The sequence below is a fragment of the Anabrus simplex genome, chromosome 1, assembly GCF_040414725.1.
Source record: "Anabrus simplex isolate iqAnaSimp1 chromosome 1, ASM4041472v1, whole genome shotgun sequence".
Lineage (NCBI taxonomy): Eukaryota > Metazoa > Arthropoda > Insecta > Orthoptera > Tettigoniidae > Anabrus > Anabrus simplex.
Window position 1 is genome coordinate 1,581,909,340 of NC_090265.1, and position 27,531 is coordinate 1,581,936,870.

Below are 27,531 nucleotides of genomic sequence, written 5' to 3' on the forward strand. Positions count from 1 at the left end.
GAAAATGGGAAACCGCGGGAAACCATCTTCAGGGCTGCTGACAGTTGGGTTCGAACCTACTATCTCCCGAATACTGGATACTGGGCGCACTTAAGCAACTGCAGCTATCGAGCTCGGTGTGTATTATTATTATTATTATTATTATTATTATTATTGTACCTTAATAAATCATAATTTGATATGGACATATTATATAATTCAGGGCACCCTTAAATCGAAATTTATAGTAGCCATCCACGAAATCATCCAGCGACTATACAAAATGGCTGCACCCTCGTAACGAAGCGTTGCTAGTCACTGAATGTTAATTTCAAGAATGGATCATTTAATTTGGTATCTCGTTTACATACTGAATATGACATCGAAATAACGGATGCTAGGCCACGCAACAAAGGAGGAAACATTATCTTCCAGTTCAAAAAAGTATAATAAGCATATTTATGATTACTACTCTGTAACACATATTATCTCTGTACAAGGGATGTTTTTGGTACGAGATATTTGTAAAAGAATGAAATACATGACTTAATTATGTATAATTTATTATATATGACAATACACATATATTTTATAACATTTTGAACAGTAAAAATTTGAGTCTCACTTTTCATGCTGCCAGGAAAAGAACAAAAATGTAAGATTCCTTCAAACTGATATCAGCTTAACGGGTATCACCTTCAGTCTTCATTCGTTGTAAGAGGTACATAACAGGTGTTTGAAATTTAGAAGCCTTGAATTCGATTGAGATACATTCAGAAACTCAATAAATTACTAATCTTAACGACTATCATTAGAAAAGAAGAGACATTTCAACTTTTGTTGATCAAATTTTTCCGGTAATGGAAATAGTAAATTAACCAACCACAAATTCTTTTAAATTTAAGGAAATCATAAATACAATATTTCGGTAAATAAGAGAACAAACAAGTGGAGATTTCGGCTTGAGGATGTTGTTTTGAACTCACAGCACTGTCATTCAGACATTAATGTTCTGAACTGTTCACTCTTTGTCTCTTTAAGAACACACTCGCAAGGAGTAACACGTTGGAGGTATTTAGGAGATTCTTGATGACTGGAAATATCTTCTTACTTCTTGTTCCTCTTTCCGTCGTCAGAAAACCATTTTTCACTAAAACACAGAAAGCATTAATTATAAATTTAGTTAATAGGTAGTTATGCATATATAACTTACATGAGGTAAATGCAGTTTACTGTTTTCAAGAATGACAAGAATTAGAACACGTACTCTGAACGTACAAAGAAGAAAACCATTGCACTCTCGAGCAGCGTTAACAAGGAGAAAATGAGGTATTTTACTAGTTTTTCTCATCAATTTCCATTACCTTAGCATATATATAGCGAGTACATTTGAGAATGAATCAAATATAGTTTATTTGTTTATTTTTGTTTGTTTGATATTTGCTTTTATTTCTTTGCATCAGTGGTTTATAATAGTTATAACTTCTACCCTACATTGTATTTAAATGCTTTATTTCATGGGATATATTTCTATCTGTCAGTATCGTTTATTAGCGTAAGTCAAATTACAGAACTTCTGAATTCAGAATGGACGTAGACCTTCAAATATCATTATACCATATACTTTGTGTCTTTGTGCTCAGTGTGAACTGCTAGACATCATTTCATGAGAACTAATTTTTAAAGCAGGAAAAATGCTGTACAACACCCAGCAGTAAATTTTTATTCTTATGTTGGCAGCGAATAAAACTTATTGAATAAATAATTTAATGTTTCTTTAAAATCAGTCACTTTATTCGCATTCACTAGATGGCCACCCGTGCTGGTCTATTTCTCTGAGGAATACTTGGTTCTGAAGTGAGATTTACCTCAAATGTTATATTTTAAGATATTAAATGGGATTCAAAAAATTGTTTTGTGTGTTTTGTGTTCATTGCACTCTGAAAATGTTTGCAGGTATCGAATTACACGGTAAAGCGTGATAATCTCATCATAAGGAGATATTCACTTAGAAGTGAGATATGCCTTAGCATTTTCCTTTTTAATGAAATATAATTGTTTTTTTCCTGCCTGGCCGAGGCGGTAAAGGCGTGCTCGGTTCGCCCGGAAGGACGTGGGTTCGAATCCCCGTCAGGAAGTCGTAAAATTTAAGAAACGAGATTTCCACTTCCGGAGGTGCATATGACCCTGAGGTTCACTCAGCCTACACCAGAAATGAGTACCAGGTTGATTCCTGGGGGCAAAGGCGGCTGGGCGTAGATCTAACCACTTTACTCCATCACGTGCCGCGGTTAACAATGGTGGAAGCCTTTAGCTTCCACACCTCCAAGGGCCTTCATGGCCTGTACGGAGGTGTCCTTGTCTTTGTCTTTTTCCTACAGAGTACCGCAGGAAAACCTTTCTAATGTAATGTCCTTGGGAGGGTAAAATAAAGCAATGATAACCATACTGTCATCAGGTCCCACATCAAGAAAGCATGGGTCTTCACCCATTCTATAAGTAATAAGTCAGAAGGACAGACAGTATGCTGTCTTACAAAGATCTTTCAAATCGCATGTTACGTCATAGTACTGTAACATGAAACGTTGGAATTCAGGCGTGCGTTCCGTGACTGTGTTTTCAGTTCTTTAACTCGTTAAAGAGTTGCAACACACCTCTAATATGTCCTAGTTTTGGTATCTTGCTATTGCATACTTCAGATTTCCTCAATCATGTTGTGCGGTGGTGAGTAGAATTGGCATGAATCGCAATGTTTGGAATAACAAGGAAATGTCTGACTGCCCATTCTTTATCCATTTTCATTTTGAATACCTTATTCTACTGGATCCATTTCCATCTCTTCCCTTGCTATTCATTTAAAAGGGGCTGTCAGTTAGGTTGCAATTCTATCATAATCCTAGTGCTAGTACTGACATAGAGACAGAATTTGTTCGTTCTGGGTAAGGTAGATATGTGCAAAGATGGGAGTGAAATGTACTGCATTCACGGAATTGGAAACATTCAGTAAGTATGTAGATTGGTATATGTTTAGTTCATGCGTTTGTGCATTGTCATACTGTCAAAATTATCGGATTGTTATTACTTTCCTGTGCAATAATAAAGGACATTTGGTTCTCGTAGTCCGCCTCTGTGGTGTAGTGGTTAGCGTGATTAGCTGCCACCCCCGGAGGTCCGGGTTCGATTCCCGGATCTGCCACGAAATTTGAAAAGTGGTACGAGGGCTGGAACGGGGTCCACTCAGCCTCGGGAGATCAACTGAGTAGGGGTGGGTTCGATTCCCACCTCAGCCATCCTGGAAGTGGTTTTCCGTGGTTTCCCACTTCTCCTCCAGGCAAATGCCGGGATGGTACCTAACTTAAGGCCACGGCCGCTTCCTTCCCTCTTCCTTGTCTATCCCTTCCAATCTTCCCCATCCCCGCAAGGCCCCTGTTCAGTATAGCAGGTGAGGCCGCCTGGGCAAGGTACTGGTCATTCTCCCCAGTTGTATCCCCCGACCAAGAGTCTGAATCTCCAGGACACTGCCCTTGAGGCGGTAGAGGTGGGATCCCTCGCTGAGTCCGAGGGAAAAACCGAACCTGGAGGGTAAACAGATGATGATGATGATGATGATGATGATGGTTCTCGTATCTGTCTGTCTAATTGGCTTTAAATAACGAAAGTGATGCTGAAAGAATATTAAGCGAGCTTCATGTTTAGGATCCACTACTTCTAGAATGGATTTACGGGTTCATATAGTTTCTGTACCACAGACAGGACTGGCGCTTTGAACGAAGATCTGAAGAGTTACGTTATATTTTAACGATTAGTTTTGGTTTAATTGGGAAAATTTAAATGAGTAATTTTTATCGAAATATTTTAACCAGCTTAAGCTCTTTACATTGTACTACGCTTTCTTGTACGGGATGCAGCAGGTGTTTACTTTAATCAATCGGCATCATTGTGATCCTTGGCTTTTAAAATAAGGACGATGCTAATAATACTACTCCTTTCTCAGATCCTGTGATGAATGGTCACTCATTGGGTCTGTGGTCTTGGCAGACTGGTACTGATAGCACCTACAGGTTCGATGAGTAAAGCAACGGAAATCAAACACACTACTCATGTTCCTATTACTTACGACTAGGTTATATATGGCAGCTGATGATAGATCTGTTGGAAATTCAACCAGTCGTCAGGCTGACGGCTCAACACATATGCAAACAGGAACATATTTTGTTCTTTCTGCTGTGTAAGAATAAGTCTCAGCGGCCAGTCAGTGAGATACAGAGTGCGTGTGATTAGTATCGCTCTCCAATCGACAGTGTACGCATTACATTGCTAGAGAGTACGAGAATGTTACGATTAGTTCGGAAATTATTAGTCATGAATTTATTCTCGCACGGTACTGGAATTAGCTGTCAGAAACATTCATCAGTACACGATGAAATGTAATTAAAAAGATAAATATAATGTGAAGTAAATATCTGCATTTTCTTAAATGCAAAATAAAATCATTAGTATGGAAGTTATTACTTAAAGAATCTATTTGTATCGTCATTTCACAACTTAAATACACGTTCGAGATCTTTTCTTTCTATTCCTGTGCACCGCACAAATAAAATGAATAGGTCATTTGTGGTGACCGGCGCCAGACTATGGAATTCCCTGCCAACTCAGGTCAGAGAAACTAGCTCTTGATCAAGATTTAAGGCCACCTGCCGAGACTGAGGACAGCTGACTGAATGGTTGAAGTATGAATGTGTGAGTTCCTGAGGATTAGTCTGTTTAAAAGTTTTTAATTTTAATTAGTTTTAATATTAATTTAGTTAGCAATTTATTTAAATTCATTTATCATCATCATCATCATCATCATCTGTTTATCCTCCAGGTTCGGCTTTTCCCTCGGACTCAGCGAGGGATCCCACCTCTACCGCCTCAAGGGCAGTGTCCTGGAGCTTCAGACTCTTGGTCGGGGGATACAACTGGGGAGAATGACCAGTACCTCGCCCAGGCGGCCTCACCTGCTATGCTGAACAGGGGCCTTGTGGAGGGATGGGAAGATTGGAAGGGATAGACAAGGAAGAGGGAAGAAAGCGGCCGTGGCCTTAAGTTAGGTACCATCCCGGCATTCGCCTGGAGGTGAAGTGGGAAACCACGGAAAACCACTTCGAGGATGGCTGAGGTGGGAATCGAACCCACCTCTACTCAGTTGACCTCCCGAGGCTGAGTGGACCCCGTTCCAGCCCTCGTACCACTTTTCAAATTTTCGTGGCAGAGCCGGGAATCGAACCCGGACCTCCGGGGGTGGCAGCTAATCACGCTAACCACTACACCACATAGGCGGACTAAATTCATTTATAAATGCTTTAATTGATGTGGTTTTAACTATTTTGAGTAAGCATTTTATTTAAGGTTTTAATTAGTTAGTTCTTAAATGTAAGGAAGGTCATCGAGCCCTAACTTCGCCACTGTAAAAAGGCACTAATAAATAAATAAATAATTTAATTAACTCTAAATGTTATGAAATCATATGAACGTAATTTTACTACAGATGTCTTCGTTGCATATTTTTAAGTTTAGCTCAGCAATGTCGGAACAGTAAATTCCATAATATAATTAACACATAACATGATTTGAGCTGATATATATTTGTAAAATCATTGTCGAGACTTTATAACAAGGGTAGAGTAACGATTACAATAATTACTATTTTGAAAACCTTTTCATCTACTTTTTCCTATCAGTTGTCTCAACCAAGAGGGGAGGCTACCACCCTTTAGTACCAGTAGCATGCTGTCCGAGAACTTTCTCTTCACACCGGGAAGCATTTTTAATCATTAAAATAAATCATTAAAGGAGGACAGCTACTTCATCCTGCTGGAGGTAACCAAACATCAGTCCCTGGGATAACTAACGTGAATATCATTTTCAGGGAAAGTCATAAGCAAGCTGCATTGTGTTAATATTTGTTGGAGTTTTAAAATAAACTTCATGTATTCCAATGTTTTATGTAGTGATATTTCATACATATCCTCATATGAATAGGAATTAGACTCTGTTTTAGTACTGACATAGAGCGAGAATATGGTCGTTGCGGGTGGGGTAGATCTGCGCACAGATGGGAGGGAAATATACTGCAATCGCAGAACTGGAAACATCCAGTAAGTATGCAGATTGGTAGATGTTTGGGTCGAGCGTTTGTGCCCTCCTTAACGCTTGAGAGCTGCAGTCATTTACTTAATCATGTATAACCCACATTCGGTGCAGGTGTCATATGTATTTTTATAAATTAACATTGCTATTTTGATTAATTAATTATTTGGGCAATTAATGTTGCTAACAAAAGTTTTCCGGGTTTGTAGGCCATAATCCAGCGGAAGATGAAACTGAAGCCTTTGAAGACATCGCAAGCAGCTGTCCCTTGAAAGTATCTAAAGCAGTTTTCGACGATAAAAATGGAAAATACAAGCTTCATTGGACCATGATCTACAAGCCCGAAAAGTAATTTTATCAATGCTACGACGACCGTGAAATCGAAAATTGTTATTTGATCTTTTCTTATCTATTTAATTTCATATACTGTGCGCTTTTTGGAGCTCCAGAAAAGTTAGAATAGACACACTACGTATTTAATATTTATTCCCATGTGGACTACGTTAACATAGGAAGTGTTTGCGATGTTAAACTTGTCTCTCCTACTGTGATGTAGAATTGTTGATGGGAACTGGTCAAACGTTTAACTCTCCAAACACTGTTAATGAGTTAACATAGTCCTCAATGGATAAAACACACCGACCACGTAAGCCTTAGCATCGAACTTCTGTTCACTTTGTGATGTATATTATTTTGTTTGGCTTTGCAGCACTTGTACAATTCAAGTGGATTTACGCTAGGTACAACTTCCACAATATAATCAGAGGTAACTCACCATCCAGGAACATTCTCGGGTTCGTCACATCTGAATGTTGCCTCGTTGTAGACGGTACCATCCGGACAGTTACCCTTTTGGGGCCTACGTCCGTTTCGACAGATGTAGAATTTCTGGCAATCGTCGGGATGTGGAAACGTGGGATGGGGCAGTGGGCGTCCATTGGGTCCCATCACTTCACCGTCAGGGCAAGTGAAACCATCCTCCAAGACATCTGAAAAAAAAAAAAAGAAATATTACAACTTATTACGCACTGACTAGCATTTTACAAATTTGATAGTAGTGTAGGTTTATTAACGCACAACACATTTTTCCGAGGATCTTCTTTCTCAAACGCGACACACAAATATCGTATCAACAGCCGTATATCGCATGTGTGTTCTCTGGCTGTGATCAGAGTTAGTATACCGGTAAACTATTGTTAAGTATACATTCAGAGAGTGCAAAAGTAAGCTTATTTATATAGTATTGTATCTTCTTTTATCTGTTTGTGTGTTTTAAGCACTGTCATATCAAATAATAATTGTCCGTTAGAATAAATACTAATAGCAGTAAGCAGTAATAATTATAAATACATGCTGATATTTTTTACAATTGGTTTCACGTTGCACCAACACAAATAGGTTTTGTGACGACGATGAGATACGTAGGAGTGGGAACGAAGCGATCATGGCCTTAATTAAGCCCCAGCATTTGCCTGGTCTGAAAATGAGAAACCACGGAAATCCATCTTCAGGGATGAGGACAGTGGGTTCGAGCCCACTACCTCCCGAATGCAAGCTCGCTCGGTACATCCTTAACAGTGCTCAGTTGGAGGTTAGCTGTCGTGTATAGCCTACATCGTCGTCAATTGTATAGAATAACAAATTTAATCATGGAAAAGAAAGATTTGATTAGGATTCGACAAAAAACGCGAAAAAGAAAGAGTTGAAACGAGAGATGTGAATGATGAAGGAATAAAATAAATTAAACAAAATGTCTTTTATTTCTTATAAGTAAGTCAACAAAAGTCTCTAAACCATGCGGCTGTTGTAATAGTGACAGTGTACCACCATTTTTTTAAATTTCTAACATCATGCCACATAATGAAGAAGTTTATGCAGTGCATATTTCTAGGAGAGACTTGATTTTGATTAGGAATATTTATATCACTATCTCATGTACCAGCGCCGCCTCCTGTTGCAATACAACCTCCCCCGAACTTATCACACTTGATGTATTGCGAGCCTCCAATTGAGTTGGAGGAAGGGATCGTCGCTCGGGTGCTTGCTGCTCTTTACTTTCCACAGCACATCACCGGAGTCCTTGAACGTGTATGACAGCTCATGGCACACGTCGTTGCAGAGCTTATCTTGCAGCAGGACGCAACACATTTGAACAGATTTACAGTTAAATTGAAATGCAAGAGTTTCATTCTTAATCACGTCAGAAAATATTCCAATTATCAGTTTCCTTTCTGTAATTATTTAATCAAGTAAACTTGCTTTGGTCTCATCTAAAATTCCTAGAAGATTGAGTATTGAATTTTGTTACACCCAGTATTTGTGCCTCCACATAGGCACTACATATTCAAAATATTGAGATTATTAGAGAGAATTCATACTTATTTAGGTATATCTAGGCATTCAGATAATATATATTAACTTACACAACAAATTAGTATACTGCTTCGAACTTCTGATAATAAGAAAAACTACAATATTCCCTTTGCTTTCGTTCTGAGAAGGAGTAAACACTTCAAGTAAAGCGTTTAAAATAGAGAACTTCTTAAAATGATGTTCAACCCAGCAAGAAGCTTTAATGATCGTTTGACGGACAGTTCATTAGGTGTATGTTGCAACACCGCAGCGCAAAAGGCACATTGTTAGCGTCGACTATTCAGGATGTACAGTAAATAAACACGAAGGTGAAACAGAGTCTTGTAACTACGTTTGGATAGACAGTGAAAGTCATCAAAACACATAATCTCACAAGAATGTAAAACATATTTACTTCATAACGTGTTATTCACCTCGTCAATGTTTGTTGTCCAGTTGTTCCCTCATTCTTTTCCTCATAATCGTGGAAAGTTTAAATATAATTTGAATGTTTCCGTGAGACCTTCATTTGAAAGTAAATATTACTAAGTGAATATCAGGAACAGATTAGTAATTTTAACCACGAATTCTTTTCAGAATAATTCATCAAAATCTGCAAGGCAGTTCCTTCATGAACATTTCAATTTCTTCGTATATTAACCTCCTTATTCAGACTAAAATGACTAAATTGTTAACCAAAAGAAGTTGTTTTTTTCATAACCGTCTATACGTTTCTGATCCACACTCTTCACTTAATAACGCATGCTTCGAGCAAGAGTTAACAGGAACTTCATGTGATGAGATGGATTATTAATATATTGTTCTGTTTATATAGATACAGATTTCTAATTACTCACTAACGAATAATATCCAGTAATCAGTGTTCAAAGTCAACATGAAGGGAAGATTGTCATTACGTCAGGACCAAAACGATCTTTAGCCAGAGGAATATGGATAAACACACCCTTAACATTACTACAATTCTAATAATTTCTTCAGAAATTAGCAATAGCTTGTTGTTTTCGTCGAACTCACCTTATCCAGTGAGCGAAGTAATAAAGCACAATGAATATTACGCTGTTAATGAGTTCTTATTTCCTTTATTTTTAATGCATTCTTATTCCTTTTGTTTCTTATCTTCCCCTTGCTTTAATGTTTTGTAACAACTTATTGTAAACTTTTATGAAGGTCTAATCCTCTTATCATCATTTGTATCCCTCCAAGTTGCAACTACGTGGACCATTGTCAATTTTCTTATAGAGTACAGATAATTTCATGCAAAGTATGATTATTATTGCCTGACTGCAACATTTCCTATTGCAGAAATCGTCATGTTAAGTTCCCAACTTCAGACTTCTCTACCTTGTAAGTTTCTTACGTTAACTTGATGTAGATTTTTTTTTTTTTTTGCTAGGGGCTTTACGTCGCACCGACACAGATAGGTCTTATAGCGACGATGGGATAGGAAAGGTCTAGGAGTTGGAAGGAAGCGGCCGTGGCCTTAATTAAGGTACAGCCCCAGCATTTGCCTGGTGTGAAAATGGGAAACCACGGAAAACCATTTTCAGGGCTGCCGATAGTGAGATTCGAACCTACTATCTCCCGGATGCAAGCTCACAGCCGCGCGCCTCTACGCGCACGGCCAACTCGCCCGGTAATGTAGAATTTAACAAGGAATATGTCCTTAAAATTACGCACGTTAAGTACATGTATATAAAACTCCATACCACATCTGATCTTAAGTATATAGGTATGCGGATATACATAATCTTGAAATGACTGTTGATACCGTGATCATGGTAACGGTACCTCAAGTTTTATACGGAGTCAAAACCCCAAGGAAGTGATTTAAAATTTGTAAAATCTCATATGAAGCAGAATCGAGTCTCAGCCACCTTAGTAACTTAATTTAATTATTATCGCATTGTTGTATTTACAACAAAGATATTTTTTTTTACTTTCCATCGTTTACAATCTATTTTAAACATCAAGTTGTATATTACAAATATTACACGTACTTTTCACTTTTCCAATTATATTATCTGTCGTAATTCCATATGGAAGTGTACTTGTAAGAATATTTTTAATATTCTCTACGTATGAGTATATTTCATTATATCATTATTAGAGTTATCCATGTGTCTGACTGTCCTTCTGTTCTCCACTCACTCAATGAAATAAGAAACCGATGTCCCCAACTCAGTGTACTCTTAATTAGTGGATATTTTACTAAAAATGAGTACCTGAATTATCACTTATAGTGATTATGTTAAATATGAATAGAATAAAATAAAAAGTAATCTGTCATTCATTAAATCAAATTTAATCTATGAACTAATTAATAAATACGTCAATCAAATAAGAGTCATCGAGACCCATCGAGAAATGTTCTGCCTATTTGAAACACGTGAATGTTCAAAGTGAAATGTAACTTACATTAATATAGAATTACGTGTATTAGTATTTGAGAAAAATATCCTCGGATTGATCTATCAAATATAGCGTCCATCATTTCATATGTAAATATTATTCTTTATACCACTGAATTTCAAGTGAAATTTTGTTTCTAAAACTATTTAACAATTATAATATTTTGAAATTTGTTTTTAATGGTATCCATTTACACATTCTTAAAATCGTATGTAGTTTAGATTACTTGTTCTAGAGATATATCAGTGGCGTTTCGTAGAAGGAAACCATAATTTACTTTCATCGATTGCGTAATGTTAAAAGCATTTAAGCTCATTAAGTCTTTAGGCTTTTTCAATCGTCAAAGTGGAGGCACATGCTTCCCCCAGTGCACCGTGTGGCATGCAGTGGTGTCTCAACGGCGCTGTAGCATTCCAACTGATGATCCCACTGCTACACTGGGACGAAACGCTGGTAATTTCACGATTGAAAAAGCCGAAAGACTTGATGAGCTTAAATATCAATATTTCGTATTATTATACATTCTTCTACTATTATATAGTGCCGTGCGGATGGAGAACATACCGCACAAATGATTCGTACAGAATTAAAATGGCACGATATATGACACATGTTTGAAAGAGGGACCCTTTCCTGTCTGAATACTGTAACTACTACGGACACTCCGCTATCACGACAGACTACCGTCGTCTCTCTGGTGTTTGTTTTATTCCGGGAAAAAACGGGAATATCATTATTTCTTGCGATTAATCTTAGGAACAAAATAAAGAAGTCCGATCCTCCGAAGAATGGAGGTATCGGCAAAAGAAGAGGCTATAATAGTCCGGAAAATTAAATATACTTCAGACCTCGCAAAATCTGTTACCATCGTGGTTGTAGAATAGCATATCATACTCCCACTCCCTAGTTCTGGATCACTTTAAACTGGGAAGAGGGCATCCATTTATTGCAATCCACATTTTTGCACATGCATTTGATTTTCTTTATTACAAATTTTACATCTATTACTACATTCAATTATACGTGTTTATTATCTCTTCTACAAATTAATACTTTTCCTCTTGTCCTAAAGGTTATACAATCTTACATATTCTAGGAAAAGCGTGTATCCTCCCCTTCCTTGGTTAAGTCAATGCTTGTTTTGTTTTCTCTAATTTTATTTTGCCACATATTTTTAGAATACAGACAAATTTGCTGTTCTCCCTGGTGCAGTCCGCTCTTTATTTAATCATTCTACAATTGTATAGAAGTCTCCCTCTATTTCTATTTTTGCTTTATATTCACTACTCAGGTATTTAATCCTAAGTGAACCAGTTCCCTTACGTACTCTCAACAAATAATACTCTTCCATTGAGCTGTGCTGCCCACACTAAACAACGATTTTCTTCATGTTTCTCTCTTATACCCCTTCAACCATAACTCCATACCTCTTACTCCTCTATTCGTACGCCTTTCTTTCTTTTTTTCTTTCTTGACAACTTTTGGGTAATTACTTAGAATTTTAATAATGTCATTTTGTTCTTACATTCTGCCATGCTTCTGTGGCCTCCGTGGCTCAGGCGGCAGCACGTCGGCCTCTCACCTCTGGGTTCCGTGGTTCAAATCCCGGTCGCTCCATGTGAGATTTGTGCTGGACAACGCGGAGGCGGGACAGGTTTTTCTCCGAGTACTCCGGTTTTCCCTGTCATCTATCATTCCAGCAACACTCGCCAATATCATTTCATTTCATCTGTCAGTCATTAATCATTGCACCAGAGGAGTGCGACAGGCTTCGGCAGCCAGCACAATTCCTATCCTCGCCGCAAGATCGGGGCTTCATTCATTCCATCCCTGACCCGGTCAATAACTGGAAAACAGGTTGTAGGTTCAGCCATGCTTTTGCTTCTCAATATCTTTCACTCTAATAGTTACTTTCATACTCATCTTCTTATCTTCGTCTGAATCTCTTTATCCCAACAGTCTCCAATTCCTACTCTATCATACTTTTTACTAGTAATCATCATTTAAATGTTTCATCTGATGTTAATAAGCTAAATTCAATATTTATCTCCCGTTTCGCCTTCATAACGTTAGCCAAATATGTTATCACCTTTCTAGTATAGCTATATCTGCGTGTATAGTTTTATCTTCACTACCACAATTAGCTGTACATTCTGGTAGCCCCATTAATTTTTTTGTAAAACGTATTACCTATTATATCTAGTTCTTTACTTCCTTCTTCAATTTCCCATAATTCTAACCTATACAATGCTATGGGTTTTACAAGCGAATTAGAATATTTTTATGCAGCTCATATTCAGTATTTGGCATCTTCCTCTCCAAACATCTCGTGTGAGAGCTACCAGTCCTTTCATTTTTGTTCGTCTAATTTGTTCATTCCACTTAGCGTTAGATGCTAGAACAATTCATAAATATTATAATTTATTGACTACTTCTAATTCTACGCCTTCTAAACAACACCTTCCTTCCTTGATTTACTTCCCTCTTTTACACATCATTACTTTTTCTTTATTAATGTTAATTTTTAAATTCCATTTTCTGCAATATTTAGCGGATTTTGTGATGCTGCTTTGCATACCAACTGATGTTGGATACAGCAGAAGGATTTCCTCAGCGTAAACCAGACCTGGAATTTCTTTATTGTTAAAACATGGACTTGTTATATTCTCTTTCCCTTCATTATCTAAAATATCGTTAATAAACGAAATGAACAATATTGGTGATAGTTTTCACCGCTTAAGTCTTTCTTTACTTTAAAAGCGCATTTAAACTCTGAATACAGTCCTTTCGTGTCATTAATACTTTTATTTGACACCCCTATTCTAGCCTGTCTGCTGACAGAAACGAAACATTTCTGCAGATCTATAGCTGTAACATACAATTTACCACCTTTTCTCTTTAAGTATTAATCCATTAACGACAAATGTATTGTCTGAAATTCTCATTCCCTTCCTGTAACCGTACTGGTACGCTGAGAGTATACAGTAATTTTCCACCCATTTTCTGATTATTTTTGATAATATCACAGTATGATTCTTGATAAGTGTGAACAACAGAGTAATGCCCCTATAATGATTTGTATTAGATCTCCCTCCATTCCTTTTGTATATGGGACATATTATTCCCTCTTGCCAACATCCTAGGATTTTCTTACCATACATTTTTGTGAAATATTTTTGTTACTATTTCCAGCATACAGTATGATTTTTGTCATTTGGTGTCACGTAACTCTTTCCAAAATTCCACTAATAGCATTCGATTTCCCCCTTTCTCTTTTTCTCATTAAGTCTAGTACCTTCATGGATCGTATAATAAGGGAGGAGCGCTCTCCATATGTCTAAGTAAACCAATCACATTTCTATAAATTTTCCATTTATCATGACCCCAACTAATCTCTTAGAATGTCCGACTCGTTGGCTGAATGGTCAGCGTCCTGGTCTTCCGTTCAGAGGATCCCGGGTTCGATTCCCGGCCGAGTCGAAGATTTTAACCTTCCTTGGTTAATTCCAATGGGCTTGGGGCTAGGTGTTTGTGTTATCCCCAAAGTCCCTGCAACTTACACACCACACATAACACTGTCCTCCACCACAATAACACGCAGTTGCCTACACATGACAGATGCCGCCCACCCTCATCGGAGGGTCTACCTTACAAGGGCTGCACACGGCTAGAAATAGCCACACGAAATTATTTATTATCTCTTAGAACACTCGATCCACTCCTCGTTGTTTATGCTTACTTGGTTACTACTTCTGTTTTCTATTCACAATTATTGTACCTCTTTAGCCTGAAATTTATTTCTATATTCACTCATTAAATCCTTGTACTCTTTCCTTTTGCTACAGAATTCGATCCTTAACTCCTGCAAACCCTCATTTCGGTACGCCTTTAGTTTCCCATCCTGGTCGTAAGAGAACAAGAAGTGTCTAGGATTGGATAGATGTCAGATATACATGTAAGTGGAATCAGTACCAGACTGCGATGGAATCAGTGCTTGATAGTCGACACTTGTGAACTCCTGGAGGGTTCACTAATTTTGTGTCCGGGAAGGCATGTAACCGTCCTGTATGCATACGCTTAATGAGTGCTGCATTAATGTATTATGAATTTACTGTGATAGTGAAAATTCAGTATCCCAGTTGCAATGCTGTTAAGAGAGAGAAGGAATTATTATAAGAGTGATGATATCACTCCTTATTTTAAATTTTTAGATATTTTATTGAGGGCCCCTGAAGTGCTGCGATGTAAGTCACCCATTAAAATTCAGAATACGTATTTCAATAATACTATATATGTGTAGCACCCACGAAAAAAAGAGAATTATCAACACATGCTTTTCTTCCCCAAGCTTTCAATTTTGACTTCTAAAAAAGTGTACTTTATATTCCTCATGTAATATGTTGTTATGGCTTCTCCTGTGAATAAAAATACATTAACTGATGTTCTGAATATTTGGTCCCCTTAATCAAACCTTATACACGTGAAAAAACTGAAGAAGTAATTCCAAGCAGACGCTTCGTAACGAAAATTAATGCTTCGGTACTGATATCTAGAGTCCACTTACATGATGTTAGATCACAGTAAAGCCAAATGAGTAATAGACGTTGAATCTGAATAATATTTGTCATTTTAATTATACCAATACTGGAACAGATCACTTAAAAATATTTATCGAGTCGTATCTGAAATATAAATTCCAAGACAAAGAAGACCTGAATTACCTTTCTTGCTGTTGCTACAGTCGTGTCGCTGGCTCTCAGCGGGCCATGCGCAGGTACTGCGGGTGTCGTCATAGATGAGGCCAGAGGGACATGGCATCACGTTGGCTTCACCATCCACACAGTTCACGAACTTATCACACACCTGAGGGTCTGAGTGACGGAAGTAGCCGTTAGCTCTAGGACAGCCCTCACTTGGGCGAGGCTCCTCTGTAACAAAATAATAATAATAATAATAATAATAATAATAATAATAATAATAATAATAATAATAATAATAATAACAATTCTTCTTCTTTCTTCTTTTCCTACCGCTTTTCCCACACCTGTGGGGTCGCGGGTGCGATCTGTGTCGCACATGTGGATTTGGCCCTGTTTTACGGCCGGATGCCCTTCCTGACGCCAAACCTATATGGAGGGATGTAATCACTATTGCGTGTTTCTGTGGTGGTTGGTAGTGTAGCGTGTTGTATGAATATGAAGAGGAGAGTGTTGGGACGGACACAAACACCCAGTCCCCGAGCCAGAAGAATTAATCAGAAGCGATTAAAATCCCCGACCCGGCCGGGAATCGAACCCGGGACCCTCTGAACCGAAGGTCAGTACGCTGACCATTCAGCCAACGAGTCGGACAATAATAATAATAATAACAATAACAATAATAATAATAAAGCAGGAAAGATAAATAACTCCATGGCAGATGTCCGGGTTCCTTGAACCATCTGATGATTCGTGTAAGTGTTTGCAAGTGGTAATATTTTCTGTGAAACAGAAGGATTCATGGTGACCGTCGGAGATCAAGTGGTAGCCACAAAGAACTACTGAGAGTACATCAACAGTGACCAAGATCTACCAAGTGATCTCTATAGAATGTGTAGAGTTGGCAGAGAAAGAGCACACCATAATTGGCTGCTCTACCCAGCGATATGTCAACGTTGTGTAACAGTGTATAAGTCTCTGCAAAGGTTTATCATGGATCATACACCCATTACAATATTAGTAGTGGGAAGTGTATTGGTACGGGAAAGTACGGACTGACAGAACAACGTATCCAAATCAACCTGATATCGTGCCGGCAGACAAGGCATCAAAAAGCGACATATCAATCCTAGTTCCTGAAAACATCCAGAAGAATATCGGGGAAATCGTCATCAAGTAAGTACCTCCTTTTCTCTAGCCAGTTCACCCGTCAGGGTGTCCGACTCGTTGGCTGAATGGTCAGCGTACTGGCCTTCGTTTCAGAGGGTCCCGGGTTCGATTCCCGGCCGGGTCGGGGATTTTAACTTTCATTGGTTAATTCCAATGGCCCGGGGGCTGGGTGTTTGTGCTGTCCCCAACATCCCTGCAACTCACACACCACACATAACACTATCTTCCACCACAATAACGCGCAGTTACCTACACATGGCAGATGCCGCCCACCCTCATCGGAGGGTCTGCCTTACAAGGGCTGCACTCGGCTAGAAATAGCCACACGAAATTAAATTAACCCGTCAGGGTTGACTATTCCACCGGACTCAGCGATGGATCCCCCCTCTACCACCTCAAAGGCAATGTCCTGGAGCGTGAGACATTTGGTCGGTGATATAACTGAGGAGGAGGATAAGTACCTTGCCCGGGCGGTCTCACCTGTTATGCTGAACAGGGGCCTTGTTGTGGATGGGAAGATTGGAAAGGATATGCAAGGAAGGGGTAAGGTAGTGGCCATGGCCTTAAGTTAAGTACCATCCCGGCATTTGCCCGGAGATGCAGTGAGAAACAATGGAAAACCCCTTCGAGGATGACTGAGGTGGGAATCGAACCCCCTCTACTCAGATGACCTTCCATGGCTGAATGGAACCCGTCCCAGTCCTCGTACCAATCTTCAAATTTCATGTCAGAGGCGGGAATCGAACCCAGGCCTCCTAAAGTGGCAGATAATCACACTAATCACTACACCTCAGAAGCGGACAAGTACGTGCCTCTTAAAAATGAAATAACAGAAATGTAGCATCAGAAAAGAGTTTGCAATGCTCCAGTAGTGCTGGAAATACTAGGATAAATACCCCACTAGGTGTATGATGCATTTTACCAGCTAAAGCTACGCTGAACTGGAGAATATAGTGGTTTTAAAAACCTGGAGGATCATGAGGAAAGTGCTGAATAGGGATTTCGTGGATATATAAATAAAATTAATCATAAAATAAACACTGTTTCACTAGGCTAGAATAGAAATCCCCCTAATGCAACTGAACACCAGGGAAACCCGAAAAAAAAAAAAAGAAAAAAAATCTGGATTAAGAAGAAGAAGAAGAAGAAGAAGATGATGATGATGATGATGATAATAATAAACACAAACACTAGTTACAATCTACCAATATCACTTCACCTAGTCCACTTAGATTCCATCTCTTTCACATCTTATTGAAATCTTTCATGAGATGGATGTTCGCCTCCTTAGCGTAACGGTTAGCGTTCTTAGCTGCCATTCTCGGAGGCCCGGATTCGATTCCCAGTGCTGCCACAGAAGAATAGCAGGAGGACTGGTGTATTGTTACAATGGTACCTGCCGCACCTTCATTGGAGATGTGCCAGAAAAGACCTGCACCACCTCACGACGAGAACAAGAGTTCAACTACTAATCAGAAAGATGTAATCCTACTACTGTAACAAATATAATGGGACTTGAATTATGCAAAATAGTTATGTTTTGTTGTATGCAATACTGCGATATTGTAATATTCTAATATTTAATCTAAATAAGTTCAGAAAATCAAAAATTAATTCTCCACTCTGGAAAGGTACATGGCCATAAGGTACAATGAAGTAAATAAAATGAGATACATATGGTACACTAAGTTACACCCAGTCGAATATAAGAACGAGGAGAAACAATGTTTATGAAACAAAATAGCTGTTTGTGGCTCTGATTTTTGGCAATGTGGCTACATTTCTATTTGTTGTTGTACTGTAATCGTTCATGTGTTCCAATCTTCGTAGTCAACAGTCTGTGCACTTAATTAGCGTTAAGTTTTCTTGATAAAATCCATAAAGTAATGTTTGAAATTAATTGCCCATTAGCCAGCTGTACTCTGGATGTTAAAAACCAATTCGGCATCCACTTGGAGTTGAACTGGGAATTCAAGTCTGCTAATTTTGTAAGTAAGGTGGGATATCCTTCATTTGTATTTATATTACTTAAAATATATTTAAATTATTATCATAGATCAGAGAGGATGGTTGCCTAGTTGTACTTCCTCTTAAAATAATAATCACCACCTCATAGATCAGAGCTTCGCACCGTTATAGATGAAGAGCGCTAGTAAATTGGAATTTCCGAGATGCTGAGTGCTACAATGACACTTATCCATCTTTTACCTGTTTATTGATGATGATGATGATGATGATGATGATGATGATGAGGCTCATTTGATATAAAATATGTACAGCTACAAACTCATTTAATTTATAAAATTAAAATGCTATTACACAAATCGAGTCTTAGACTTAATACTCTTACTGTTTGGTTTAGATCGACCTGCTGCACAGCGTAGTGGACAACGTGTTCGCCTTCCGTGCGGCCTAGACTTGAGGCGCAGCTGGATAGCATTTAAAACTGTTAATATGTGAGAGATCCACGCCCCTTCCTGTACAAATTTATTATAATCCAGAGACTCTTAAGATGGATACTACGCAGTCAAAGCAAAGGAAAGTCATCTCCGAATAGGCCAAGAAGGCCCTTTGGAGGATTGGCTTCCGCTATACATAACTTCAGCACTTAGTGGAAAAAGTGCTTAGATCTATACCCGACCAATTTCGCCTCCAGGAATTAGCCTCACAATTCTAAGTTTGGCTCTAGGCTGAGTGAACCTGAGGGTATGCTCTTCTCCAGAAGTAGAAATCTTGTTTGTCGACGTCCTTATGGAGAATCGAACCCTTGTCCTTCCAAGCTCATCAAGCACACCTTTACCACCTTGGTAACAAATATACAGATTGCTCGAAATATAATGTCCAATAATTGTAATCCATGATTAGTTGAATCAGAAAAATTAGTGTATGATGAGGGTAGCAACCAAATTCCTAATTCCTAACTTTCCATCCAGAGTCAACTTATTCTTCTTTCCTTGCCGTATGTGTGCCCACAATGGATACCCCCAAGTATCACACAGGGTCGGCTCTTCTGATCCTCCCTGCAGTTGAATGTCCCCGCCACTGTAATGCCGTTTCTATTCAAGGTATTTTTGGCTGTACGCCATCATGTTGCTCTCGGAAGTCCACGCCCTCTCCTTTGTTCCTCGATTGCAAGAGCTCTCTTAATGGGGTGATCTTCATCTTGACGTTATACGTGTCCGTACCAACGCAACTGCCGCTCCTCCATCTTCTCACTGGTAGGGACTGTCTTAAATGACCCTCGTATATGCTCATTGCGGACTCGGTCCATGAGGGCGACACCCACTGACCATCGCAGCTTCCGCATTTCCGTTACATACATTTGCTGATCATTCTTATTTGGCGTGTCGAACACTCGGAGTCGTAAGTGAGGGCAGGCCTAACAACAGTCTTGCATGTCTTGCCTTTGATCCTTATATGCATCCTCCTGACACATGAGACGCCTGACAGTAAACGCCATTTGACCCATCCAACGTTGAAGTTCTTTGCAACCGTAGTGTATCTGTTAGGGGTCTCCGCGGTCGTTTTGCCTTCCAGTTTTGACTATCTAATCATCGTAAGAGTGTGCAAAAATTCCACCTACACAGCTTTTACGGATCTTGCCGTTTCATGTCCACAAGATACCGAAAATGTTGATTTGAAAACATAATATTGTGATTTTAGAACTCTTGGTGGCTCCTGTGAAGGCGTTGCGGCGAAGACATGGGCCAGATCAACATTACGTTACTTGGCTCAGTTGACTCTGGATGGAAATATCGGGTTAGAGGATTATCGGCCAGTGATTATCAGACGACACTTCTCGTACACGCCGAATACGAACATCATTTGTTTTAATCCTCATTTGGTAACCAAGTGGTCATCTCCACTCTTCCTTCTCTTTGTCGACGTCGGTAGATGCAGAGTGGGTCTCGGCCCACAAGTGGCCACGACTGTTTCGTGGTCCAAGAGCTCTGGACTCTGACCGGCCAACCGAGCGGAGGAGGGGTGGCCACGGTTCTACTGTGGCTCTACGCCTCTGCATTCGGGAGACGGGACCAGGCTGGCCCTCATGGTTGGTCCCAACCGTCGGCTGCCCTGAGAATGGTTTTCCATGGTTTTCGATTCTCCTGCACTAAGGCGAATGCCGGACAGTTCCGAGTATAGGCCACGGCCGCTAACCCCACACCTTCTCCCCACATCTCCATCACCGTAACACATCTCCCGGCCTGAGAGACGGCATCACTGTCTAAGAGGCCCGCCTCCCCCTTCAGGGGAGAAATGAAAACATGTTTCGTAGTAGTAGTAGTAGTCTTTGTTAATCACCTTTGATGAAGTAACGTAGACAGATATAAAGCGGAGAGGACATTTTCAAGGAAACCGAAAGTCTGTACATGACATATTCGTCGTACGTCGTGGAACTTGCAGCAATCGTCTTTCAAACAGTCTTTATGTTTGTCCTCTTAACTCAATCTATTGCATCAAGTTTTCTGTGAAGAGGTATGATCCTATATTATTTATTCACAGCAATAGCTAGGAATCTCCATCAATGTGCTGAATATACTTCTTTACGACTTGAAAGTAGGAAATACGAGAGAGTGTGACAAGAATACAGAGTTTCCGTGACAGAAGAGAAATGCATTAGTTGAGGCAGTTCACGTCTTCAGCTTCTTCAAACCTCTAGGATTGAGTTCGCCAAACCTTTTGATGTGCTCAGGTTTCCAAGTGATTTCTTATGATTCCTCAGATAAAGATGTCCTATAGTTCATACGCCTCACGTAATATACCAATATGTACCCCTCTATGCGTAAGTAGTGATTTACCTGTCTGTTCTTTCCTGACTCCTCTATGCCTTCTTTTTAATGATTTACTTTATGAGCTCCGAGGATACATTTTCGTCATATTTTTGTAACTGGACGAGCAGAGTAGTTGTAACTGTATTTATTCCAGCTTGGGAACGGGCAGGTTGTTTGAGACTCGAAATGCGGTCGAATAATCAGTACTGAAAGAGCATGAAACTCTGCTGTGAAGGATCAAGAAATACTAGCTCAGTTACTAAACGATGTATAGGTATTTTTAGCTGAACATTCTTTCAAATCGAAGAATTCATCTTGTTAGTTAATTCAGAGCCACGGTACTCCACGTACTTTCCGTAATGAGAAAATACAAATTTGCACAACAGTTTATCATACAGGCAGACAAAATATATCCCTGATCTCAGCAACATGAAACAAAATTATGGCCGTAGTTAAGATACCTTCACTACCACGGTTGACAGTGAACAGATTGACGGGTCGAAACGTTATGTATCTCGGGTGCAACATCAATGGAAGGTGGGATTAAAAACCCGAGCATATAGTAGGACCATCTTCATGAACATGTAATAATCCCCATGCAGTATGAATCTCAGCCTTACTCTAAATGGAAGAATACTAAAGTGCTACATCATTTTGACCCTCTTACGCGGCGTAGAAGCTCGGAGTCAATCGGCACCCACAGAAAGGAAAACACAGTCTTTCACTGTTTGGTTTCTTAAGTCTTGTGAATAGAGCGCGTGAGCTACGTATAGAAGTGCTGCGGAGAACTAGCTGCCAACCTGTCCTCATGAGCTGATACCACGGTCTAGGAGAAGTGAGACTCTCTCCTACTGGGGAACTCCGATTTCGATTCCTGGAAGAATCAGGGACTTTTATTTGGATCTGAGGTCCACTCAGCCTACGTGAGTAATACTACACATTGGTTCGATAAATATTATTATTATTATTATTATTATTATTATTATTATTATTATTATTATTATTATTATTATTATTATTATTATTATTATTATTATTATTATTATTATTATATGTCCCTTGGCGCAACAGCCCCGATGAGCCATGGCCTGAAAAAACGACCAATGTTCAGCCCGTAAGCATGCAGATTACGAGGTGTCGTGTGGTCAGCGCGACGAATTCTCTCGACCGTTATTCATGGCTTTCTAGACCGGACTGCTATCTCTCACCTTCAGATAGCTCCTCAATTGTAATCACGTAGGCTGATTGGACATCGAACCAGTCCTCATATCCAGGTGAAAATCGCTGAACTGGCCGGAAATCGAACCCGGAGCCTCCGGGTAACAGACAGGTGCCCTACCTCTACACGACGGGGCCACCATTATTATTATTATTATTATTATTATTATTATTATTATTATTATTATGAGGGGACCTTAAAGTCCGGACGGCTAGTGCATACTATGGTCTATTTTTACTGAACGATGTAAGAATAACTTCGGCTGAGAATTAAATTTGCTTCAAAACCAGAACTTAAAACTCATTACTTTATCGTGTTACTTAAACAAGAGTCTCTTTCGTATAAGGTAGTCGAGAAATAAGACGAAGTTAGAAATGGACACGTGTATTTCTTCTCGTAAATGGAAACATTCGTAGAGTATTTATTTGCACTGTACAGTATTTTTATTATTATTATTTTTTGTTATTTGCTTTACGTCGCACCGACACGGATAGGTCTTATGGCGACGATGAGGGAGGAAGGGGCTAGGAGTGGGAAGGAAGCGGCCGTGGCCTTAATTAAGATACAGCCCCAGCATTTGCCTGGTGTGGAAATGGGAAACCACGGAAAACCATCTTCAGGGCTGCCGACAGTGGGTTCGAACCCACGATCTCCCGAATACTGGATACTGGCCGCACTTAAGCGACTGCAGCTATCGAGCTCTGTTATTTATTATTAACATGTATTTATTTTATTGTAAATAGATTTATGACAGTATTCGATTCACTTTCATTGTAATTGTAGAAAAGGATGTTTGAGTCACCTGAAGTGAAACTTAAAAGTTTTTCAGTCTTTCGAACGCAGAAGTTACACTATAACGTACCTGTAAAAACACACTATTGAACAAGGAATAAAAATACACACTATTAAACAAAAGGAATGACATGTTTCGTTCTCAAAAGGACATCATAAGATCCTATCAAATCACACTCAATATTTGGAAATATTTAGGAAGACTTCATTAAGATAAGTTCCAAATTTTAAATTCCTAGGTGATTGGACAGAAATGAAGATAAATATTTCCAAATATTGAGCGTGACTTGATAGAATCTGATGATGTTCTTTTAAGAATGAACCATGTCATTCCTTGTTTAATAGTGTGTTATTTACAGGTACGTTATAGTGTAATCTTTTATACTGAACTTGTGAGTTCGACAGTTTGAAAAGTTTTTAAAAGTTACATTTAAGTGGAAAGTATGGCTTCCTTCTTAAGAAACCGGGCGCGTTTTCCGTGCGGTTAGGCATGTCCGGCTGTGAGCTTACATCCGGGAGATAGTGGGTTCGAACCCCACTGTCGGCAGCCCTGAGGATGGTTTTCCGTGGTTTCCCATTTTCACACCAGGAAAATGCTGGGGCTGTACCTTAATTAACGCCACGGCCGCTTCCTTCCCATTCCTAGGCCTTTCGTATCCCATTGTCGCCATAATACCTATCTGCGTCGGTGCGACGTATAGCAACTAGCAAAAATAAACCTTCTTAACAAAATCTCCTGAAGTGTCTAAAGATAGTCGTTCACAAATTTCAGAACGTGTGATTGTTCAATGTTTTTACAATTGTGTGATTAGGGTTGATGTTTATTTATGGATTCAGTATTTTTGCTAATGTCTCCAGGCAGAGGTCAAATAGCTCCCAGTGAAGTGCCTCTAAATGCAAACAATGACAAACTCCCTCATTATCGGCTGTTGTGGTTTCCCTATAACCGTATCAAATGTTTGGTTCTGTTTGTGGATCCAACGAGTCCCTGAGCTGAATATTTAACGGACAGGTAGATTAGTGGACACCCTGTGTCTCTCCGCTTTCTTTTAAAATGATAGCCGGGCTGAGTGGCTCAGACGGTTGAGGCGCTGTCCTTCTGACCCCAACTTGGCAGGTTCGATCCTGGCTCAGTCCGGTGATATTTGAAGGTGCTCAAATATGTCAGCCTCGTGTCGGTCGATTTACTGACATGTAAAAGAACTCCTGCGGGACAAAATTCCGGTACCTCGGCGTCTCCGAAGACCGTAAAAGTAGTTAGTGGGACGTAAAGCAAGTAGCATTAATATTATTATTATTTAAAATGATAGAGAGTACATCGCTCCTCCTGCTCATCCAGAGTCTTCTACGTATTGTAAATCTACAAAGGTTGTCAGCTACATTGTAGTGTTGCCCACTTTGTATCAAATAAAATATAATTATCTAGTGAAAATTGTATTAGAGATGGTTTTTAAACAGCGCTAGGTTATAATACTCACGAAGCTCTGTCCTGTCCCCACAGTCCACATTTGCTGGGTTGTCACATCGTCCTTGGCTGGGGTTGGTGTCATCGAATACGAGTCCATCGGGACAGAGCCTCTCCTCGGGTTGGCCCTGTGTACATTTGTAGTAGAGATCACATTGGATTGGGTCGGGGAAGAAGCCAGTCTTCTCGGGGCATTTGAACTGCGCGTGGACCAATTGACCTATAACATATAAAAACGGTCGTGAATGACTCTCTATACACCGTATAATCCTCCATATTCCTCCGGTTAGTAACAGAATTGAAATAAATTATAGACACACTATGCGCATATCCTAAATAAGGCGAAGTACAGGTGACCCAAAATCCGTTACCTTTCTACCTCCAATATTTCTCAAAATATTGCCTCGTCAAATGTTAACGAACTTTTGGGTCAGCCTGTACATTATGGAAAGAAACAGCAGAAAGCATATTCAAATTTGAATCAGAATTAGACCTACGAATGAAAAGCGGCTCTGTTACAAAGCTTCTGAGAAGGAGCGATATCAGAACTCCGCTGTGCCTGGTAGTTATTTCAAAACGATCTCTATCCATTATCTCTCACCTTTATACTGTTTACCGTTCCTCCTGTCTCGGTTTCAGCCTCGATCGATTAAACGCGTTTCAAACATAGTTGAAGTGAGGAAGATTGTTGTTAGAAAGCTGACCAATAAAGCATGGAGACTAGAGAAAGCAAAATAAGGATCTTACTGAAGTGGCATCGAGTTCATTAGATAGACTGAACTTATGAAAATTGAACATTTTGAATCTGAGTTATCTTTTTATCTACAATACATGCAGGGGCGAGAAACCAAATTGGTTTGTCTTAACGTTAACGGAAACTATTCCATGGAAGAAAGGCTTGAAGAGGAAACGACTTCTAGAATATTTGAAAATGAGTTTTTCCTTGAAATTCGAATTCCAATTACTTAAAGTGGAGGTCGTTCTAATCCTCCCCAACAATGCCACAAATTATTACTTTTCGAGACTCGAGCCCGGATCATCCTCAAGGATGTCCCGAAATGATGGTCTTCTTCAAGAACTGAACTTAAATCCTCCCCAAGAATGGCTTGAAGAGGTTATTCTTCTCGAGACTTAAATCCGAACCCTCCCAATTGTCAAGTTAATTAGACAAAGTGGCCATTGATCTAGATACTTAGCGCAACTGCTCTTCTATAACGAAGATTAAATTAATTATTATTTTGTTTATGGTAATTCCCTTAAAATAGTCGGGTTCTATTCCATACAAGCTACTATACCCCACTCAGAGACGTGGTTGCGAGTAGTAGAATAATTACGTTTATATTTTTCAGGTAGCTTGAATGTTTAAAGCGGTAATGTCCTTGATTTTTATTACGTTTTAAAAACATTATTAACTATACAATATATCGCACTGGTGTCCGGCTCCATGGCGAAATGGTTACCGTGATGGCCGTTGGTCACAGGGGTTCCGAGTTCGATTCCCGCCAGGAACAAGAATTTTCACCATAATTGGTTAATTGCTCTGGCACGCGGGCTGTCGTCTTCATCGTCGTTTCATCTTCATAACGACGCGCAGGTCATCTGCGGGTTTCAAATCGAAAGACCTGCACCTGGCGAGCCACACATGTCCTCGGACACTCCCCACACTAAAGGCCACACGCCATTTAATTTTATCAAATTGGTACCAAACACAGATAAGAAATGTAGATTGTTTTTTTCTAAAACACAAAAGCTGATGGATTCGAGTGCCACATCTTTCCTTCTTCAACTTATTCCAGTTTATTCTGGGGTCGCTGAGTCACCCAGGCCCGTTTTGGATTTGACCAGGGCTTTAAGGCCAGATGCCCTTAGTGACGCCACTCGATTCTAGAAATGAACATTTCAACCCAGGAATCGACAGGGATTCGAACCGCAGCCTGCTGGGTGGGAAGCCAGCAGTGAAGCCACGCCCCTCATTCGTGTGTTACATCTACACACTTAAAACTAAAAGGAATTTCAGCGTGTTGGGAAACTTTTCGTCAGATGATTGTAAAATTAATGAAATGAGTTACGCCCTGCTGGCAGGGTGTGGTCGGGGTTGTGTAGTGCTGTGTCGCCACCCAGTGAAAGTAGGCCTCGTAGTTACGCTACGCAGTCTGCCCGCCTCTTATCGTACGGGCTGCCGGCTACACCGGGAGCCAGCTGGTCCCTCTCTGTGTGGTTCGATAACCGGTCATGAGACTTCCGTCTCGAGGTCACTTTGTTTATAATGCGCATCTTTCACAGCATCTCAGACTGTACCACCACATACACCAAGGAGTAACTCAAAAATGATACGAACTGCATATTTATTTGTGTTGAGAAGGAAGCAATAATGTTAAACCTTTATCTGAACATTGTGAGACCAGTAGAAATAGATTCAAAGTACCACAAGAAAACTGTAGTTACTGGGGCTGCGACTTCTGTCTGCATTCTCACACTGTCGAATATCGTCTGGCAAGAACTGGCTCTTCGGATATTGCCATT

General features: G+C 39.6%; 1 protein-coding gene across 1 annotated transcript in view; it reads right to left on the bottom strand.

Moving 5' to 3' along the window:
- Nucleotides 1–578: 578 nt before the first annotated feature.
- The window catches only part of LOC136862727 (protein obstructor-E), a 53,121-nt gene continuing 26,168 nt past the window's right edge, over nucleotides 579–27,531 (bottom strand). Inside the window, exons 2-5 of the mRNA XM_067138953.2 lie at nucleotides 25,022–25,228; nucleotides 15,615–15,821; nucleotides 6,887–7,100; nucleotides 579–1,129 (exon numbers count right to left, since the gene is read on the bottom strand). Coding sequence (XP_066995054.2) covers nucleotides 1,087–1,129; nucleotides 6,887–7,100; nucleotides 15,615–15,821; nucleotides 25,022–25,228 — 671 coding nt within the window. The 3' untranslated portion in view covers nucleotides 579–1,086. The remainder of the gene's footprint in view (nucleotides 1,130–6,886; nucleotides 7,101–15,614; nucleotides 15,822–25,021; nucleotides 25,229–27,531) is intronic.